At 37.4% G+C, this 23,152-nt stretch overlaps 1 protein-coding gene across 6 annotated transcripts in view; it reads right to left on the reverse strand.

The window, feature by feature from the left end:
- Nucleotides 1–23,152, reverse strand: part of sgg (shaggy) — a 91,377-nt gene that overhangs the window by 65,759 nt on the left and 2,466 nt on the right. The window contains exon 1 of one of the 6 annotated variants that reach the window (XM_053792116.2): nt 12,364–13,013. The exons of 3 other annotated variants lie outside the window; for them this stretch is intronic. In XM_053792116.2, the coding sequence (XP_053648091.1) occupies nt 12,364–12,409 (46 nt within the window). In that variant the 5' untranslated portion in view covers nt 12,410–13,013. Of the gene's footprint in view, nt 1–12,363; nt 13,014–23,152 lie in introns of those variants that run through there. 2 more of the 6 variants (XM_053792115.2, XM_053792118.2) reach the window with 2 other exon arrangements.

Genomic DNA, 23,152 nt, shown 5'->3' on the forward strand with positions numbered 1-23,152 from the left:
TGCTTTTGCACTTTGGGGCCATTATTAAGCAAAATTAACCCTTTGACTGTTTCAGTTGTATATATACGTCTTACGAGCCACCGTGTTTGACGTATATACGTATACTCAAAAATTCTAGAGGCTTCAAATCAAGCAGGAGAAAGCTGGTAGGCCCACATGTGAGAGAATGGGTCTGTGTGGTCAGCGTGCACCATATAAAAAATCCTGCAGCACGCAGTGCATGAGAAAAAAAAACTGTCCGTTTTTTTTTATTAAAACACCGACTTTGTGGTGTATTTTCGTAAAGTATTTATGGTTGTATTCTTGTTTTCTTGGTCTCATTTGATAGAATGGAAAACATATTAAAGAAATAGAGGTGATTTCGATTAGTTTTACTATGAAAAGAATTTTGAAATGGAGCTCAAGTAGGGGAAATGTTTGATTTTTGCCAATGTTCAAAGTAAACAAATGATGTCATTGTCCAATAAATGTCCAACTAGCCATTCTAATATGCAGTCATGAATGGGTTGACATTATTTATACAATTATTACAATATTGCAGTAGTCTGCATATCAGTAAATCTTCTATTTTTTGTTTGAATAAAAATTCAAAATAGAAAGCAAGAGTAATATCAGAGGGGCCTGGAAGCATGACAGATGAACAAAGAAAATGTTATTTTAGAGCCAGGAATGTCTGCATTGCTCATTCTGGACCCTATTTTAAAATTGGAATACAGTGGTCCCTCGTTTCTCGTAGTTAATCCGTTCCTGGAGTTGCTACTATTAACGAAATCTACGATATGCAAATAAATTTTCCCCATAAGAAATAATGTAAATACAATTAATCCGTTCCTGACACCCAGAAGTATTAAAACAAAAAAAAATTTTTACATGAAATATACATGTAGTACATAAACAATACAATGGGAAATGATGAATGAAACATTAACAGCATAACACTTACCTTTATTGGAGATTCTTTTTAGTGTATGGGAGACTGGAGGAGGAGAGAGATTGGATTGTTTATAGTTTGGAAGGGGAATCCCCTTCCATCAACACCTCAGGTACCATTTGCTTTTCTGGGGTTGCTTCTCTTCTCTGTTTCTTAATGCCACAAGGACCACCTTGAGAGTCACTGGAGTCCTGTCTCGCAAAATAACTGTGGAGAGAGCTCTGTTTCTGGCGTCTCTAACACTTCCCTAAAATGGCCCAAGACTTTGTCACTGTACATGTTGCCAACATGGCTTGCAACAACCTTGTCAGGGTGATGTTTCTCCATAAAGCTTTCCATCTTACCCCACATAGCAAAAATCTCTTTAATTTCTGAAGAAGGCACCTTCTTCCATCTCTCTTCCTCCTCCTCTGCAGCAAGATTCTGAGCTGCGATCTATTGCTGTTCCTACTGAAGCTCTTGCAGCTCCTCAGTGGTGAGCTCTTCGTTGTGGTCTTCCACCAATTCTTCCACATCCTCCAAACTCACATCCAACCCCATGGAACTCCCCAGTGCCACAATTGATTTAACAACAGACATAGGCTCATCAGGGTCAGTCCCAAATCCTTCAAAATCCCTCTTGTCGACACAATCTGGCCACAATTTTCTCCAAGCAGAGTTCAAAGTCCTGGTAGTCACTCCCTCCCAAGCCATACCTATAAGGGTTATGCAATGGAGGATGCTGAAGTGTTCTCTCCAAAATTCCCTTAGGGTCAAGTGAGTGTCTGTGGTCACAGTCAAGCACCTGTGAAACATTGCTTTGGTGTAGAGTTTTTTAAAGTTTGCAATGACCTGCTGGTCCATGGGCTGGAGGAGAGGAGTGGTATTCGGGGGCAAGAACTTTACTGTGATGAACCCAAACTCCTCGAAAATTAGGTCATCCAAGTTTGGAGGATGAGCAGGTGCATTGTCCATTACTAGCAGGCACTTGAGATCCAATTTTTTTTCCAAGAGATAATTCTTCACACTAGGGCCAAACACTTCATTGAACCACTCGACAAAAATTTCCCTCGTGACCCATGCCTTACTATTAGATTTCCAAAACACACACAATTTACTCTTCATAACATTGTTTTTCCTGAACACTCTGGGATTTTCAGAATGGTACACTAGTAATGGCTTCACTTTAAAATCCCCACTAGCATTAGCACAGAACATTAGCATCAGCCTGTCTTTCATAGGCTTGTGTCCTAGCATTGCCTTTTCCTCCTGTGTAATGAAGGTCCTCTTTGGCATTTTCTTCCAAAAGAGGCCTGTTTCGTCACAAATGAACACTTGTTCAGGTTTCAGTCCTTCAGCCTCTATGTACTCCTTGAATTCATGCACATATTTTTCAGCTGCCTTGCAGTCCGAACTGGCAGCCTCACCGTGCCTTACCACACTGTGTATGCCAGTACGGTTCTTAAATCTCTCAAACCAACCTTTGCTGGCCTTAAATTCACTCACATCACCACTATTTTCAGGCAATTTCTTTACCAGATCCTCGTGCAACTGCCTAGCCTTTTCACAAATAATCGAAGTCATAAGAGTATCTCCTGCTAATTGTATCTCATTTATCCACACCAATAATAACTTCTCAACCTCTTTGAGTACTGGTGATCTCATTTTTGTCAGCATAGTTACCCCCTTTGCAACAACAGCTTCCTTGATTTCCTTTTTCTTGGCCACTATGGAACATATGGTTGTGTAGGGTTTCTTATACATCCTGGCCAGTTCGGCAACACTTGTGCCACTTTCATATTGTTCAATGATGTTTTTCTTAAATTCAATCGTATTTCTCACCTTCTTTACCACAGGCTTGGCACTAGGAGCTTTCTTTGGAGCCATGGTAGCTTATTTAATACTTGCAAGCACTAAAATGAGTGGAATATTTCATAATATTTCATAGGAGCACGTGAGGGGACCTTCGCTCACTGGTAAACAATGCCAGACTGGCTGCCGCCCCGGCTCACACCGTGCGTACGCGCCCCGGATGAACTACTACTCGCGAGTCAACCTATGAAAAGCGAGTCCGTGTTTATATGAAAATATCCCTATGATTTCCGAAATCTATGATTCCCAAGAACTACGAAAAGCGAGGAACCACTGTATTTTTTAATTTGCGTGAAATTGGCCAAATTGCAATTTTCTGACCACGTTATTGGGTAGTTGAAATCGGTAAATGGGCAGTTTCTTGTACTCAATTTATAGAACAAATGGAGTTCTAAAAAAATAGCTATGAGTCTGGTCGAGTGGAACAATGGAATTAGCTGAAAATAGGGCTCAAAGTGGGTGAAATCGACGATTCATAAATATTGCCGAGGTCGCTAACTTTGCGAGAGCGTAATTCCGTAAGTTTTCCATCAAATTTTGTTCTTCTGGTGTCATTACCATCGGGAAAAGATTCTCTATCATTTCATTAGAATTTTTTTTTTTTTTTCAAAAATTTTTCAACACCAAAAGACACCTCAGGATTTGGGGTTTCGACAGTCAAGGGGTTAAGGGTTATTTTCAGGCCAGGGTAAACCATGGGTAACTGAAACCACGAAAACTGGACCCATGGACATGGTGGTCCTACTGTATTCTATCTCACTTTCCCAGTGTGTAATCATAAACTGTATTCGGTGTTATGACGTAAGCTTTCCGAAAATATATTTCTAGTCTTTAAAATTATCAATCTTGTATACTGCATTGCCAGAAAATACAAAACAGAATTGCCAAATTAAACTCAGAAACAAAATAAGTCACAGTATCCTCAATTAGATAATATAAAAAAAAAAGTTAAACAATTCCCACAATGCTTGAAGTAGCCAATTAAATTTGGTTTCTGTTACACACACCCCATATTAGAAAGCCTGGAATATATCGTAATCAAGCCATGCACAAGTAAGAAATGATCCATTTAACCCGTAAATGGTCCAAATATATATATATACGTTTTTTCAACATTTGAAAGTATGTAAAAAAAGTAATCTTCTTTTTTTTTTTTTTTTTACATTTGAAAATATGTAAAAAACTTTGATCTACTTTTTTTTTGTTGTTATATTTGAAAAATATGTAAAAAAAAACGTAGATCTACTTTTGTAGCACTACACGTGTGAACGTAGATCTGCTTGGACCGTTTACGGGTTAAATAGAACAAATGAAGAACCCCTGAATGACGCACTTCATGGATGCACTGCTAGGCCCTCCTAGAAGCCAACTAAGCAGCCACTGTACATTTAGACGAGGATGAAGTGCTACTGTGTGAATGTTATACGTGGTGTAGATGCTCTTCTGGTTTTGTGCTCCATAATGACAGGTTCCTGTATTCCTGAATGGGGAAGGCAGTAATGTTATGGTTCTGGTGGTTCAGTACTCCATAATGGTAGTTCGCCCATGTTCCTGAGTAAGAAAGGCAGTATAAAGGCTCAGATGTTATTCTCCAAGGTATTCTACAGCCTCAACCCTTTAATTAGTGATACCTTTGATATACCTTTGAAGAGTTTTTGAGTTAAACTACTCTCTGAGCCTGGCTCATCTGGTGCTTGCCTGGTCAACCAGGCTGTTGCTGCTGGAGGCCCGCTGCCCCACATATCCATCACAGCCTGGTTGATCTGGCACCTGGTGAAGATACTTGTCCAGTTTCCTCTTGAAGGCTTCTACACTTGCCCCAGCCATATTTCTAATATCTTCTGGTAAGATGTTGAATAGTCTGGGACCCCGGATGTTGATACAGTGTTCCCTTATTGTCCCCACCGCACCCCTGATCCTCACTGAGTTTATGAAGCATTTTAATCATCTCTACCCCCTTTCTCATCTGGGCATATTTTCTATAAGAAAAAAATTGACAGTATAACAAGAGAATAAACTAATCACAAATATTTCAGAAAAAACTTGGGAGAATTAATTATACACATTATAGTTTTTGGTGTATACCTACATAACCCTAGAGGTATGCGAGTGACTCTTAAGTAGGTACTTAAGTAATGTCAAAAGTAGCATCAAATACTGTAGAGTCATCTCAACAACTTTACTTCATATGTGGTAGCCATTATTTCCTCTTTGCTGCTAATGTATATGCAGAATTTCCATACAATTTCTAATTGACCTCTTGACATTTCAACGTGCAGAGCTCTGGCAGCTCGAGTGCTAATCATTGTCACCATCACAACCAGCTGATTAATTGATACACCCACGCTCTCCCCACACCATCATCTCTAGCTTATTTCTGTATGTGTATATAACTTTTGTGCCCAAAATGCTCTACATAACTAAAGGGCTTTCCATGTGAGAGATGTAATGTCATCCAATTTTGTACGAACGATGTATCACATGGAAATAAATTGAAACGATTCATAATTTATGCATGGTCGATATGCTTTGGTACCAGGATAGCAGGATATTTAACAATTCTGTTAATTTTCAAATACTGAAGAAGTGCAAAAAAAAAAAAAAAAGATTTCTGGTTAATAAGAACAAAATGCATACAACCTTCCTCTTGTCTGCTTACGTAAGTAGTTACACACATACATCTTCTCTAAACGAACAGCAACTTTGTTACAGCACCACAACCTACTTTAACAGATTGAAGGGAGACTCAAACAATTGTAGTCACTGTAATTTGTCATCAATCTGCCATCTCCAGGTATTCCTCATTCCCACATTCATGCCTGAACCGAATCATTACAAATCTAATGCCATCTAGTACCCATCTTTTTCAACAGCATGAACAAGCTATCATAGTTTAGTAGAGTATATACCTAGCTACTACTTTTGAGTAAAACACTAAAATCCATACCTGCAGCTGTTTTCAAGAGTTTTTTCCTGCTCTATCAGCCTAGCCTGAGGTGAGAATTACCTGGTGATCACCTGATCAGTCACACCAGGTTACTGCTGCATGCAGGCTAACAGACAACCCAACCCAGCTGATCAAGTGCTTCTTCAAGACACCTGTCTAAGTTTCTTCTTGAAAATTTCTACCTCTTGTTATGGAAATATTTTGCATATTTACCTTTACAGTAGAAGGCTGAAGTCACTAACATCCAATGTCACGATGAACTAATTCACCCACCCACACACCATATATATAGAAATATATACGTACATACATACATACACACATACCTACACTGCACTTTATCAGCTTAAGGACCTCTCAGCTGAAATTTTATATACTTCCAACAAGGTAAGATCAATGATTACCTCGAAATCTTGCAATTTAAGCTAGTCATCACTTCTTAAAGTAAGTGGAAATAGTAACTCACCACCAGCAGTGTCACTTGTTAAAGTGGAGATAGTAACTCATCACTGGCAGTGTCAATTGTCAAAATGGAGACAGTAACTCATCACTGGCAGTGTCTCACTGAACTGCCTTCACATGTATTACTTTCTCCTCCTCACATTTCATTTTTGTTTTCTCAAGCAAATTTCTCGTAGTCATTTAGCATTGCTAGAGCTGACTGTTTATACATTTGGTTTTCTTTACCAAGCCACACTATGCAACACATGTTTCCAACACAACTGAGACTTGCACCTGCAAATATTAAATTATCTCCAAGACAGCTATGACTGCATTGCCCGTTTCTTGGCTGATGTGTACGACATTCAACTTCACCTGTGTGGCTATATGTAGCTTTCTTGACTGACAAACATGACATTCTACTGTCTATACTAGCTTTAAATAACTTGTTAAATATCCAAATTAATTAGGCTCTAGATTCAAGTATAAACACAAAATCATTAAAGAAAAACCAGTCAATCAGAATTACAGAATTTTTTTCTTAAACTTGTGTTTGGTGTCTAATATTCTTATTACTGCATTAAATATAGTACAGTATACAACTTGTCCCTCACCATCACCCTAAGAGCATACAATATTCATCTCTTATTAATCCATGTGAATGATTTTATAACAAATTACTTCTTACAGAAGTATACAGCATCAAAGAAAAAAGAAATAATGTTACTGTACTTTACTATACATTAAAGTGTTAGTGCATCTTTACTGTATAATGAAGTGTTCAGTTATAAGCCTGGTTCAGCAGTTATACAACTTTTGAAGAGTACCTAAATAATACTGTACAGTACAGCTATTATACGAGTGTCCTTTGTTATATCTTCGAAGAGTTTCGTGAGTTTTCCTACTCCTGCAGTCCAGTTCCAGGCCAGACTTGACTGGCACTGGCCTGATCAACCAGGCTGCTACTGTCAGTGGTCTGCTGGAACACTCATCCACCACAGCCAGGTTGATCTAGTACATGGTAGAGGTACATGTCTAATCTCTTCTTGATGGCTTCTACACCTGCTCTGGCAGTTTCCCCAGTAACAAAACTTTTCAGTTTTCATAATTGGTTGATATTACAGAAAATATTTACCAACTAATGAAGGCAGAATAATTTAACTACTTTTCACACCTAAAAGATAAAACAAAAGGTTTTCTAGGCAAAAGTAACTTGCCATCAGTTAAATAAAGTAACTGAGAGTCATGGAATGTTTGATAAGGATTGGTCCCAAATATCCACACACAAACTCATTCCCTGTGAAAGTAAGAGGCTTGGCAGACAGTACAAAATACCTCAAATGAAAAGCCAGGGTGCAGTGAATACACTAAGGGAAACTTCATTAAGTGTAAAGGGACAAAAGGTTTTCACTGTCCTCCATTCATACATAAGGGGGATACCAACTGTGATAGAACTGGTCAGTTCCTGACCAGCCAGGATGTGGTGCTTATATGGGACTCCATGTGACTGATAAGGTCATCCACCAGGTAGCCAGGTCTGGGACCAGGCCATGAGCTGGGCACCCTCAGAGCACTCTCCAGGTAGGTTGAGGAAAAAACTGCAATGCAAGTAACGTCCAAAAAAATATGTAGGGTAGGTAGGGAGTTATTTTTATTATTTTTAATGTCATATTCATGATTGTTTTAGAAAGTGGGAGTTAAGAATGCATTCCAATATGTTAGTTTAAAGAACCTTACATATTACTATTATTATTATTTTAATTTTATTATTATTATTATTATTATTATTATTATTATTTTGGGGGGCTTCAATACCTTGTGATTTTTCTGCACAGGAGTGACATTTGTGGGTCTTTCAAGGTGAAGGATGGCTCAGTGCACAATGGGGCTTCAATTTCAGGCTCAGGAAAGCAGATTTGAATAATTTTGCATCCAAAAGTAAGCAACACATGTTGCAGTGGCATTTCATACATAGCATCATTATCAGTGTTGTTCGAGGGCCACATCTGTTTGGCACAAGTGAGTGAAATTTCACATACGTATCAATGTTCACATATATAACTTCAATACCAACACGTCTTACTTTCGTTCATGACTGTTGCTTTGAATGCTTCGTGCTCACTATTTTCATCGCAGAAACGAGCAGCAGTGCAACATACATGGCTACCTAGTGATGAGAGGATTCACTGTGGTTTTGTGAAAGCAGTCACCTTACCGACTCATAAACTGTTCAATTAAGATGCCGTTCAACACTAAAACATGTTATGGAAAATCAACTTTGATGATGGAAGCACATCTTGTCTGATGGAATATTTTTAACTAAGAATTGCTCACAGTGCATAAAAGTCAAACAGGTTACAAGAGAGAGATATTCCATGTGTTCATCTCAATCTGAGAGGAACTCCTTGCAAATAAAACATCCAAAAATATAGAGCACACTATCAGAAAATTATAAAAAAATAAATATCTGTCTAATGCTTTTAGAAATAAAAAAAAATACTTTCTAAATTTGATGTAAATTTATGCATATCAAATAAAATGTCAAATACTGTATGCATATCTAGTGTAACCCTCTCATCCAGATTCCAGTATTTTGTTACTTAAAACAATCATTACTTGAATATCTTCAAACAGCTGAATTACATGAAAATTATCATTCAAACGGTCTAACTTGGACTATACAATGTCAAGCAGTTTTAGGTCCTAATTTCAATCTGCCTCAAATGCTCTGCATAACCAGAGACTTTTCAAAATAAATTAAATAAATGTCATTTAATTTTGTAATAAATATTATGAATACAATTCTTTATTTACTTGTTTTTTGCTTGTAATATAACAATAAAAACTTGAGGGTCAGTCAGTCATAACAAGCCAGGCAGGTGAATACCAAAAACACCCTCTTGCCTTTTCAAGACCTGGGTAGACATCACATGGAGAATCTTGGTGCAGCCAATTTAACTTATTTTAACTACAAAGAAATACACAAAGAGCAGAAGTGGTTTTATCCAAATTCCAACTTTAAGACTTCACCTTCACATGTCTCAGTCAGGAAGAATATCAGGTATTTAACCTTGGATGTACTCAGACTTCAACAACTTAAACACCTTATTTTCTTTTCTTCTCAATATCCCAAATGCATCCCCATTTTTCTTGTGCAAACAGCAGTACATTTACATCATTGTGCATGGATGGGGCAGGGGGGGGGGGGGGGTATTTCATTATCAGTTAGTTTTCTTCATCTGTCACAGTAACAAAACCATTTTAGATATTTACTAACACTAGGTATCTGCTTTTCTACAAAGCTAAGAAAACAGAGCTTCTTACAGTCCTAATAACTTAGTGCTTTTAAAAGTAGGTACTTTTCAGAGGTTAAATTTTTTTCAGTTTCAAGTGCACTGTCGAAAGGTTTTGATGAAGACACAACAGCTGAAGCATTAGAATTTACAACTAAGGGCATTTCAAGTTTATTGCTGCTAAATACTGTAGGGAAGATTCTCTGCGCTACCAGCAGAATTACATGAGCTTTAACCTAACGATACTTTGATTTTAAAAGAACACTTGTACATCACATCAACCAGGAGAAAGCTACCACATGCTCACTGATACAAAGTAAGAGCTGGTATCCCATAAGTATAACACCCAGAAACTCTACCTATTTACTACTAGATGAACCAGAGCAACAGAGACAAGACTTGTGAATACCTCATCCTGCCCAGTCACCCTTCATGCGTGAGTTTTGTAAATGCTTTTACTGTTGAGCTGCCTGAGCTAGAAGTCATCTATCCTAATCTTTTGCAAGGCTTTAAGTTGAACCCAAGCAGCAAAATGCCAAAGATATTGAAGAAAAACTAACATTGCAAAACAATGTTTTAGCAGGAACAATGTTTTGCTCTGATACAGCTTTATTTTAAAAATTAACATGACTGCAGGCCACTTAAGAGAGATCTAACAAATTCTTCACCTAATGCCCTCTAAAAAGCATTGATAAGAAAAAATATCATAATACAAAATGCCATCAGAGATTCTTTTAAGCTGTAAACTATTATGAAAGTAACATCTCTCCTCACAATAAGATATGGAAACTTATTATAAACTTTTCTTTTATAGAAACGTGAACACTAGTATATGACAAGGTCTTGGATGTTCTGGAGGACAAACAAAATGTAGATATAGTATACACAGACTTTGCAGAAGCCTTCAACAAGTGCAATTATGGTGAATAACAGGAAAAGATGGTAGATAGATCTATAACTTCCTAACAAACTGAACACAAAGAGCAATAGTAAACACAGTAAAGTCAAGAGGCAGCTACAGTGAAAAGCTGTCCCACAAGGTACGGTACTCACTCCCATCCCGTTCCTCATCCACATATCTGACACAGACAGAGATGTAAGCCACAGCACCACGTCTTCCTTTGCAGATGACACCCGAATTTGCATGACAGTGTCATCCATCAAAGACACTGCAAGTCTCCAAGTGGATATCAACCAAATCTTTAAATGAGCTACAGAAAACAATAAGAAGTTCAATGAGTAAAATTTCAATTACTCTGCTACAGAAAACTCGAGGAAATTACAGTAAAACTATCGGAGTATAAAATAAATTTCAACCACACAACAGAGCGAAAAAACTAATGTGAAGAACCTGGGTGTGGTAATGTCAGAGGATCTCACTTTCAACGATCACAACAATGTATCTACCACATCTGCTAGGAAACTGATAGGATGGATAATGAGAACCTTCAAAACTTGGGATGCCAAGCCCATGATGATTCTCTTCTCTCTTGGCTGGAATACTGCTGTACACTAATGGCCCCTTTGAAAGCAGGCGAAAGTGCAGACCTGAAGAATGTACAGCAAACTTTCACAGCATGTATAAACACGATAAAGCACCTAAATTACTGGGAACGGTTAAGTCCCTTGATTTGTACTCCCTGGAATGCAGGCGAAAAAGATACAAGATAATATACATTTGGAAAATCCTATAGGGACTGATCCCAAATCTGCACACAAAAATCAATCCCTAAAAAAGCAAGATTTGGCAGAAGATGCAACATCCCCCAAAGAAAAGCAGGGGTGCCACAAGTACACTACGAGACAACACAATAAGTGTCAGAGGCCCAAGACTGGTCAAGTGCCTCCCAGCATATATAAGGGGGATCACCAATAGACCCCTGGCTGTCTTCAAGGTGCTGGACAGGCACCTAGTCAGTTCCTAACCAGCTGGGCTGTGGCTCATACGTCAGTTTATGTGCAGCCAGAAATAACAGCCTGATTAATCAGGCCCTGATCAACTGCAAGGCCTGGTCACGGACCAGGCCGCAGGGGCGCTGACCCCTGAAACCCCCTCCAAGTATACTCCAAGTTTAAGCCCAATGCTATTTGTATTATCAAATAAATTACAAGACAAAACACCATTCAAGTTCCCAATTTGCAATGAAAAGTAATTTTAGCACATGGAACAAGAGAGATTCATAAGTCAGCAGAATTATTCCCAAAAGCTGATAATGAACTAAGTTACCAAGATGAATCTTATACAGATCCTCCCCAACTTACATCCGCGTTCCATTCCAACCGACCAGTCAGATCTTGAAATAGAGGGATGTGGGAATTATGTTAGCATGGTGTGTAGAAGTCATATACCTGTACAGCATTCTTTTAACCTAATAAATTTCTGTCACGATTATCTTTTTCTTTTTTTATCAACCTGCTTTATTACCTTAGGTTTCGTTACTCACAAACTGATGTTCCTTATTTGTAGGTATCATTCATAGGCTTCACAAATAAAAATGCTGTATGGAATGTAGCCTTGGCTAGGCCTATCAATTTTCTTGTTACTCATAATTTCATCGGTCATACATCCACTGCTAGCACTGGTGAACGCATGACCAAGGGTAATTTCTATATTTACGAATATATATTCTTTATTCTTCTAATTTATAGTGTATTTTTCAGTCATATGTGCGCATAAGTCGAAAGTCGGGGAGGACCTGTACAAGGTACTGTACAACTTAGGAATAACTTTCATCAAATTTAGTAAAACTCGGGTGTGAAAATTATGATGAGAATGCTAACAATGGGAAGTTTGAGGTAGCAGACACACGCAGCCAAACCTTGAAAAAATTCAAGAGTGCTTTTCTGGCATTTCTCAAATAAAACTAGAACAAAAAAAACAATGTGACTGAAATACTCACGCTCCTGGGAAATACTTCTTCTAAACTTCATAAGGAGTTGTTTCATGTTCAAAAACACATGCTAATATGAAACACACACACAACCTGGCCACTAAACTGACCACAGATATTTTGTTTATATATAAATGATACACACTGACAAAAATGAGTCCCAGTCTGATCGAGAACAGTTAATAATGTACGTACACCCTGTGACCTCAACACACTTTGCTAAAAGACACAATCACCAGAGTATTGATAATAGTATTAGTGCACTAATCTCCTGTAACCATTCAACACATATTTACACAAGTACCATAACTACTGACACTTTTTAAGTCACTTAAACTATGATAAGTGCACTCTTTTGCGCAGATTACTTCTTTAACAATCACGTTCTTATTCTGTCAGGCATCTAATGCACCTAACCAAAGTCACTCACGAGATGCAAGTTGGAAAGGTACCTCGATAAGTACGTTTGCGTGCAATCAGGTCCCCACATTCGTGAGTAGCCACTGCACTGAGTTGAGTCGCAAGCATGACTATCAACTGCACAGGTACTGATCCCCAAGTCTCCCTGGTCTACAAATAGCCACATGCAGTGCGAAGCCAACTGCCAGCGTACGTGCAGGGTGCAGTTAAAGTAACCCGTTCACAGGGAAGACTTGGCACTAACACTGGCCTTTCTCCCCAGTATAGTGCCAAAAGTGTGCTTCAACTTGGCACCATCCCTAGCCACCCCCACTGCCACCCAATCTATACCCAATACCAACCCTCCTCTCAGTCTGCTTCAACTCCTGACCTAAATACTGTACACACTACAAGAGAATCTACAACTCAAGACCCCAAATATACCAAAAGCAGGTCTAAATCAAAGAGCTTAACTTTCTCTCAGAATGCACAGATTACCTATATAGCAAATGAGATTGGGTAAGTGTTCATGCAGCTGATGACTTAACTCAAGAGATAAAATTAGCAAGATATTGGCTTACCATCTACCCTCTGCCTATCTTGGACTGCTTGCTGTTAACACCAACAGTCTCATAGATCATGCTATCAACCAGAAGGCCAGATCTAGAACTGGGCCATGGAGGAAGTGACCCCCCAGAGTCAACTACAGGTAACCTTCCCTCATCGACAACTTAAAATAGAAAAAAAAATATTTTTTTTTTTTTCAACAAATCGGCTGTCTCCCACCAAGGCAGGGTGACCCAAAAAAGAAAGAAAATCCCCAAAAAGAAAATACTTTTATCATCATTCAACACTTTCACCACACACACATTATCACTGTTTTTGCAGAGGTGCTCAGAATACAACAGCTTAGAAGCATATACGTATAAAGATACACAACATATCCCTCCAAACTGCCAATATATATACCTCAGAATTAGCTTGCAGAACCAAGAGTACCTGGATTAAAGAAATGTGTTCAACTTAACTTCATACACACAGACTGATCACCCATTCACAAAGCAGTTTTTATTAGAAAAATACCAGCTAATCATTTCTTATTTGAACCTACCTTAAAATGAAAACATGAAAGAATGAAGTAATATATAGCAGGTGGATTACAGGGTACAGGTCAACAGTAAGTCAAGCAAAATTTGAGTCAAACAGTCCAAAACTTTTCAAGAGTGACTTGGTTGTCAATAAACAAAGTGCACATCTATACATGATTGGACTCTGAAGGCCACATATCAGTAAGCCCAGCTGGTAAACATTAAAAGGTGGAGCCAAGAGCTATGACTCAACCCCTGTAAAAAAAAACTAAATATCAGCACTGAAGCAAGAGTAAGGAGATGGAAGACATGTAACTATCATTTTGATAATACTGTACCTAAGAGGAAAGACCTGCTGTACCTAGGGCATGTATACCTGATGATGGTACTCTCAGTCAAGGCCTACTGTTTGACACAGCAAGGTCAATCAGGATGTTGATGACAGCAAGTAGTCTGACAGGCAACACAGCTTGGTTGACAGTTAAAAGCATCGACAAAACTGTCACGACATCTCTTAAAGACAGTCTGGGGAACTATATATACAATGTACTGTAATGACAACCACAGTACTAGATCAGTGCTAATTAAAATATTTGGTATAAATATCCCAATCTATTTATGCCACATCAAGATAACATGGTATGGTTGTCTCTCATAAATCCCTGGATGGTTGCTGTCTGCCAACCTACTACTACTACTACTGCAGGAACTTGTCCATGTTTTTCCTTAAAAACTTCTGCTAATACATGGTACATACAGTACAAGTATTGCCATGATTGCTTTATAAGCCTCCCTCTCTCCACTGAAAATGGTACAGGTATTAAAAAATACATTAACATACTAACAAGCAATGACACTCATGACAAATAATTATGTATAGTGAACCAGCTACATAAGAATATAAAGTTTAACAACAAATGGTAACACTAGTATAAATTACAAGGACTAAGAAACTGCTCCTTCCTTGCTGAAGCAAAAACAAGGTAAGTATAGCACGTTGTTCAGCCACAAAGATATCAGTGGAATAAGTATGAGGTACATATAAAGTGGTAGTCTTATTGTGGTATCAGAAAATAGTTGCATTATAAAAAAAAAGACTTATTTCCAATTCTTTTGTGCATTAGCTGAGTGATAAGGCATACACAGTACAGTATATGTTAACCCTTTCAGGGTTTCGGCCGTACTAGTACGGCTTACGAACCAGGGTCCTTGACGTACTAGTACTCATAAATTCTAGCGCGTTCAAATCTAGTGAGAGAAAGCTGGTAGGCCTACATATGAAAGAATGGGTTTATGTGGTCAGTGTGCGCAGTATAAAAAAAAATCCTGCAGCACACAGTGCGTAATGAGAAAAAAAAAACTGACCGTGTTTTTGGATTAAAACAGCGACTTTGCACTGTAATTTCGTATGTTATTTATTGTTGTATTCTAGTTTTCCTGGTCTCATTTTATAGAATGGAAGACATATTACATAAATTGAGATGGTTTTGACTGGTTTTACAATGAAAAGTATCTTGAAATTGAGCTCAAAGTAGCAGAAATGTTCGATTTTTACCAAAGTTCAAAAGTAAACAAATCATGCTAAGCGTCCAATACACGTCAACTGGTGAGTCTAATATTCTTTCACAAGTGCGCCGATATTATTTATACCATTTCTACACTAATACAGTAGTCTGCATAACAGTAAATCTTCTATTTTTTGTGAGAATAAAAATTCAAAATGTAAAGCAAAAGAATGTAAGAGGGGCATGGGGACGTGACTAATGAACAGAGGAAATGTTATTTTAGTGCCAGGAATGTCTTTCTTGTTTATCCTGGACCCTATTTGGAAATTGGCATCTATTGAAATTTGTGTGAAATTGGCAAAATTGCTAAATTCTGACCACTGTATTGGATAGTTGAAATCGGTAAATGGGTGGTTTCTTGTACTCAATTGATAGAAAAAATGGAGTTCTAGCAAAATAGGTATGATTTTTGTCGACTAGTACACTGGAATTGGCCGAAAATAGGGCTCGAAGTGGGCAAAATCGCCGATGAGTAAACATCGTTGAGACCTCTAACTTCGCAAGAGCATAATTTCCTAAGTTTTCCATAAAATTTCATACTTTTGGTGTCATTATGATCGGGAAAAGATTCTTTATCTTTTCATAAGAAAAAAAATTTTTTTTTTTTTTTTTTGAAATTTGGGGGACCCTGAGAACAAGTCTCTGAGAGGGCCAGTGGACCCTGAAAGGGTTAAGGAAAAAAAAGGGATGTGCCTGAGAAAACCAAGAATAGTATTGAGGATTGTGCAAATACAAGGTTCTGAAATTATAGTACAGTAGTCTGCAGAAAATGACAGACCATGTAGTTTAAAAAACCACTTAACATGCAAAAAAAAAATCCAGAGATCCATATATGCTTGCAAACCATAGCTTTCCACTGTCAACAGTGTTGTCAGTAAAGAAAACTATGGCACTCATTTATCCACTAGTGATACAAAAGCTTACATATACTGTATATACACTACATTGAGGAGGGTCTCCACAGGTGTATGTTAATACAATGCACCAGCAAACATGCTACCTACTTCAAGATTCTTCTGAACTAAAGCAACTGACAGAGTACACCTTCACACATGATTCATTATTTACAAATTCTATTTTCTTACACTAAGTTTAGTTTTATAATTAAATGTTAGACTGAATAAAGGGCCAAGTCTGAAAATCATAATTACAGGCTTATAAACAACTCATGGAACAGGCACAATTTGAACCCATGGCATGCCAGTCCCAACTGGATTAATCTTATTGAGCAAGCATAACCCAGTGGTTAGAGAAAGCACTGGTCTGAGTTGAATCAAGTATGTACAGTACAGAATTGTATGCTAATGTTAGGAAACTTGAAAAATTAATTTTGAGTACAAAGAAATTTTTTAATTAATTGCGTATATACGAGGGTATGCGACTATAAGAAATACTAAGAGCAGGATCAACAGCAGCAGCACAATGAACACCTCCATACAGTGATATATTGCATATGCCATCACTAAAATAACCATGAAGTTCAACGGCTATCTATCTCTTGAAAATATGCATGTACTTTATATTATATTACACACATATACTGTATTTTATTAAATTACACAGTCTTAATAATAACCACATGAAGTACTGTCTAGTACATATACAATACAAGCACAGTACATACATACAAGACAATCACAGTACATACACTATCACTCCACAAAACAGAAGATCACTGAATCAGTTTAAATGTCTTCTTTTGTAATTGACTATCTGTCACCAGCTACCTCTCTTATTGTACTTATGATTGTACAAGTCGGCGATCACTAGTCCGGCAATCAGTTATCCGGTTCCATCAGTAATCCGGCACTAATTTTGGAGAGCATAATTTCAAATTTCATCATTATACTGACTCAGAAATTGTGCAGATGGTTATAAATCCTCAGCAGCAAGCCAGTGGAAGAGGAAGCTGTGATAAAAATGAGGAAGATGTAGCAGAAAGTCTCTACTGATAGGTTGTTAAGTGTATTCTAACCTAACCACTCTGTAATCCGGCAAACTCTATAATACGGCAAACTACCGGTCCCGATGATGCCAGATTAGTGATGGCCAACCTGTAGTTGACTACACAAGAAGTCCTACTTAACAGTCTATGTCAAGTTCTTGAGGAACATGTAAGCCTTGCAATTAGTTGTTAAAAATGCATTGCATAATTAGTGGCTTTAATGTGTTCCTACCTATGTATCATTTCATTTAAACTACATTATTTGTAAGGCATAAAGAAATAAAATTATTATTATTATTATTATAATTATTATTATTTGACAGGCATCCACTGTACATGTATGCAAGTTAAGTCTATGGGGATTACACACCCTAAATCAAAACCATCCTAATACTGTATGTACTGTACTATACAATGACATGTGGAAATAATTTTAAAAGTGGTACTTAAAATTATGATAAAAGATCTTAGGAATCTCTCTGATTTTCAATATAGGACATGCTAATTATAAGCACTTGAAATGTTAAGAGAAGCTAATCATAAGCTGCAGACTACCTTGTCTGAGAGGTCCAAGTCTTCTACCAAACATGTAAAAAGAGGAAAAAAAAAAAAAAAAGATCCCTACCAACACAAGTTACTCTGTACAAGATTCACTAAACCACTGTGCATCATGACAAACACCATATTATGTATGTATACAGGAGTGCCCAGCTTATACAGCAGGTTAGGTTCCTGGCTACTGCTGTAAAGCGAAAATCACATTTTTTTTTCACTGTCAAATGCATACAAAAGCCTTGTAACATGTTTACAATATCGTATATTAAATGATCGACATAGCTAGGCCTAAAAAATCCATAAACAGCACATACATTACTTACCTGAAAATATTTTTGTCCTTAGCTTAAATTGAGTGAATACATATTTATTGTAGGAATGGGTATAATTGAAAACCGTTGTACGCATTAGCGAAACGCTGTAAAGTGAAGCGCCGTAAAGTGGGGCATGCTGTATAATGTACATGTTAGTTAGCCATACCACTCCATGTTCTGGACCTAGAATAACATACCACTTTGTTCTGGGCCTAGAATAACATACCACAGTGTTCTAGCCTGTCAGCATATGTAAGATTGTAAATTCGTGATGTGCTGTGCTCACATGGTTTGGTCATTTAGAGGATGGAGCAAAACTGGATGACTTGGAGGGTGTATAAATCTGTAATGGAGGGGAGCAGGAGTAAAGGTCATCCTAGGAAAGGATGAAGGGAGGGGATAAAAGAGATTTTGTGTGCAAGGGGCTTGAACATACAGCAGGCATGTGTGAGCATGTTAGATAGAAGTGGAGACTAAGTGGTTTTTGAGACTTGACAAGTTGTTGGAGTGTGAGCAGGGTAATATTTTGTGAAGGGATTCAGGAAAACTGGTTAGCCTGACTCGAGTCCTGGAGGTGGTTAGTACAGTGTCTGCATGCTAAAGGAGGGGATGGGGATAGTTGTTGTTTTGAGTGACATCTAAACTGTTATATATGTGTGCCTCTGCAAAGACTGTGATAGTGTGAATGATGGTGAAAGTTTTTTTTTTTCGGGGGGAGGAGGAGGAGGTCACCCTGCTTCAGTGGAAGATGGTCAGTGTGTTAAAAAATGCATTATTTAAACTAATTTTCCACATAAATGTGAAAAATATGTGCAAAAAACAAATCTCCAGCTCCAGGCAGGACAAAGTCCAAATGTGGAGAATGTGATTATGGTGTAATTTTATTTGTCAATTTCTGCATACATGAAAGTAAATTTATTTTATATTAAGTAATGACCCTTTACAGTTATAATAAGACATATGGTAAATATCTTAGTTTAGAAACAGTGGGAACTGGACTGTGATTTGTATTTGTTTCATGACTACATCTGCAAAGTCTATGAAGATGTGGCATTCTGAGAAAAGATGAAAGAAAAAGGATAAAATCAATCCTTGGAAATATGTGCTCACATCAGAATAAAATTTGGCATTCAAGGTTACCTGTACTGTACTCTTTACAACACTACATAATAGGAGAATGGCCACAAAATTTATTGCTAACTTACTGTTAAAAACCTGTGGGGAATTAATACAGTAACTCTGCCTACTTCAGTGTTCCTCCATTATTAGGTTCTTACAGGAAAGTACAGTACATTTATATCTATGGATGGGGTAACAGGCCACGAACAGGTTAAAGAGGCACTCTACAGAAAAACCTGGGACCCCTGGCTGGGCTGAGAGTTAAAAAAAAAAAATTAAAACTAATAACAGATATATTTCACAGTTAAGTAACTTAATTGGAGCCAAAAGTATTCCAAACACAATTTTCCTAATAATAAAAAATAAAATTATATACATATACTGTACCTCACAGTGTGCATGCATTATGCATTCTGCAAGTAAAAACTAAAAAAAAAATTTGACGTGCAATTTGCATTGTTACACAAAAATAAGGTTAAACTATATGTACTACCACCATATGTACATTACACAATATGAACATTTTACAAGTATCAGAATGTATAATACATTGGAATGTTTATTTGGCAGATTTGGCAATAATATAAAATAATGCTTCCCTCCTTTTGCACTTACCTTTGTTCAGAACAACTGGAGGGTATAAAGGAACAACACAACTGAGTCTAACTTGTTTATCCCAAAAACTTTAAGACCTTCCTTGTGTCATGGTCAACTGCAGCAGTCAACAGAGAAGCTTGGCCAGAGGCCAGGCTGCTAGGGTAATAGAGCCCTCTAAACCAGTCACAGGTACACATACATAAAAACTTTACAAGGGCTTCACTTTTTAAGCATGTGCAGTTCTATGGCAAAAATTTCAGAATTCCCTTCAGAGTTTTTAGCATATGAATTCATCTGAAATACCCAGATAAGTTTCTGTATCTAGATGCCCCATAAATAAAAAAAATAGTTTTCTTAGATGGCGCCAAGAATTATGGAGAGATACTATGATTCTGTAATCCTGTTTTCAGCTCACTGCCTAGAAATATATAGACTTTCCATGAAACTGTTTTGAAGGGTTGTTCTTCATCTTGTGCATCATAAGAGCAAGGGGAGCCACACCCTTTACCTTACAAGTGCTTTAAGTTAAGACCCACTGCTGATGTCTGGCCAGCTAAGAATAAGGAGAAACACATGACAGTAATTAATGTGAAGAGTTCCCAAGATTTTAGCTGTTGGATGAGGAAGGCGATAAAATGAGGAGAATACCAAGGCTGTTACAAGGTAGTTAAGGACTGAAAGGAGAATGAGGATTTATAAGGAATAGGTTAACACTAAACAGAATGAAATGGAGGTTCAATGCAGGAATATACATGAGGAAAATAACTCTTTTCAATACTTTGTAAGTAAAATCTGACTTACTATACCTAAATATTGCCTGGTGTAAACAATTCATTAAACAAACAGGATTCAAACCTATGACTAACCAGTCATAAGCTAGCATAATTCTGTAGTAAAACAAGAGATAGTAAATCAATGATGATACTCTTTAAGCCCTGTGCTTGCTCTACATTGGAATATTGCTGTACACCAACTGCCCTTTTAAGGTAGGCAAATTTGCAAATCTGAACAATGTACAGAGAACCTTCACTGTCCATATAAACTCAGTCACACCTAAATTATTGAGAATGCCAGGAGTCCTTTTAACTGCACTGTCTGAAACACAGGCAAGAGAGACACAGTATACAGCATCATAACTTACATCTGGAAAATTCTGGAGGAATTGGTCCATTCTGCACAATAAAATCATTCTCAACAAAAGCAAGAGGCTCAACAGACGGTATCCTTAGGGTTATTTAATCTTACGGTTATTAACCAGGATAACCGAACAAAGGCAGGCGATACTTATTTCCTTTGGGATCCTTCCCTTGATTAAATCTTCCTAACTAATTATTAAAGAACATAAGAAAGGAGGAGCACTGCAGTAGGCCTGTTGGTCAATACTAGGCAGGTCCTTCACAGGTCCAACCCATTAACAGAATAAATGCTACCCAAGCAATAAGCTTTAACAATTCTATTTATGTGTGAGTCCCACCCCTCTCACCCATGTACTTAAGTATTTTATACTTATTGTGTACAAGCACTGCATAAATGTAAAACATCAAGTCATAAAAAAAATTAAATTTAACATAAATAAAACTTGTTAGCATATTTACACCAGACACGCTGTATACCTGACCTTGATTTAAGTTTAAATACCAAACCACCACAGGGTCAACACACAACCAGGAAAAATATGTACTGCATATACTGAACATTACAGATAGGACTACAAGCACTTCCACTCAGCCTGGAAATATCAAATTACATTTTACATTAGTAACAATGTTGGACACTGCTAAACTGTCCCTTAACAATGTACAACTGATGTTTGGGCACAGCTCTGACAAGAAGGAAAAACAAAAGTAAACCACCCAATCTGTCTATGACAGTTTAATCCTGAAAATCAATTAAGAAAATTATTGGAATCTTACCAGAACAAGATGGAAGGGATGTACATGGGATGTGGTACTGTATACTCATTTTGATGACATTAAGAATACAGCTTATAATGATCCCCATAGCCACAAGGCATGGCTTTGACTATGCAATAACCCTTCCAGTCACTAGCCAGACCTAACGGTGCTTAACCTGACTGAACAAGGGGGTCACACTGTCCACTGTGCCATGTCAACACATGAAGGATGTGGAAGGGATGGTATGTGCATGAGGACAGAAATCAGAATGTCACCCAAGGTATATTACAATTAGCAGTCTTCCAACCACAATATACATGATTTTTTCTTATCTACACTATCAAACATTATATATACGTACATGATAAGACTCTCTTGTGTAGCCTTCAGTCTTTTTAGGCCTAAGGGATTCAAATATTAAACTACTGGATATAAACCACAAAAGCAATATTAATGATCAGATAACCAGTATGTAGTAACTGACTGCCTCCTGAAAGACACTAATCTCTTATCAACAATTTGATACTGAGTAGACCACAAGTATAGTACTGCCAGCCTACTAATTCTATTATCTATTTACTCTTGATATACTCTCTGTAGTTCTTTCAGAACCTCAGACTCTGACAGTGGGGGAGAGGATGGAGCCACGATTCCATCCCTACTCTTGGATCACCTTATGCAAGTTGGAGACATCTGCACTAGACTTGGTGTGAAGCTGTCCCACTCTGCCCTCAATATTATGGTATATTCCCACTATTTGCTCCCTGGGGAGTCTTTGTTCTAATAACGTCTTGCCCACTGAGCACATCAACTGGGGAATTATATACAATACTGCAGATTTTTATATAGTTATTTAAGACAGTCACCAAGTCTGGTAGGTTGTTGGTTTTAGGTAGAGGGGGCCATCACTAGTACTTGGGAAATCTGTTCCTGAAGGGAATTATTTCCCTTTCCTATTACCACCAAGACTTCAACATTTCACCCCTGAACACTGAAAGCAAGGCTCAATGTAGTACAAGTTGTGATGGCCTTTAATTAACCAAAGTAAGAGATATTTAGCATGAGCCAGATAGCTTAATGCAATGCTTTACTATACTTATTTATTGTTAACAACCTAAATAACTTCAGGATAAAACCAGTTTAATAAACTTTCAACACAATTAATAACTTTAATAAAAAAAATTAAGAAATAATTTTAAGTCTACACAGAGAAGAGAAAATATTTAAATAAGATTTTTTAAGTAGTTAATATAGTAAATACTATTTAGTATATACTGCAGCACAAATCTACCAAACACGAAGACATAAAAATGTCAAAAAT

Source organism: Cherax quadricarinatus, chromosome 61 (assembly GCF_038502225.1).
Source record: "Cherax quadricarinatus isolate ZL_2023a chromosome 61, ASM3850222v1, whole genome shotgun sequence".
NCBI lineage: Eukaryota > Metazoa > Arthropoda > Malacostraca > Decapoda > Parastacidae > Cherax > Cherax quadricarinatus.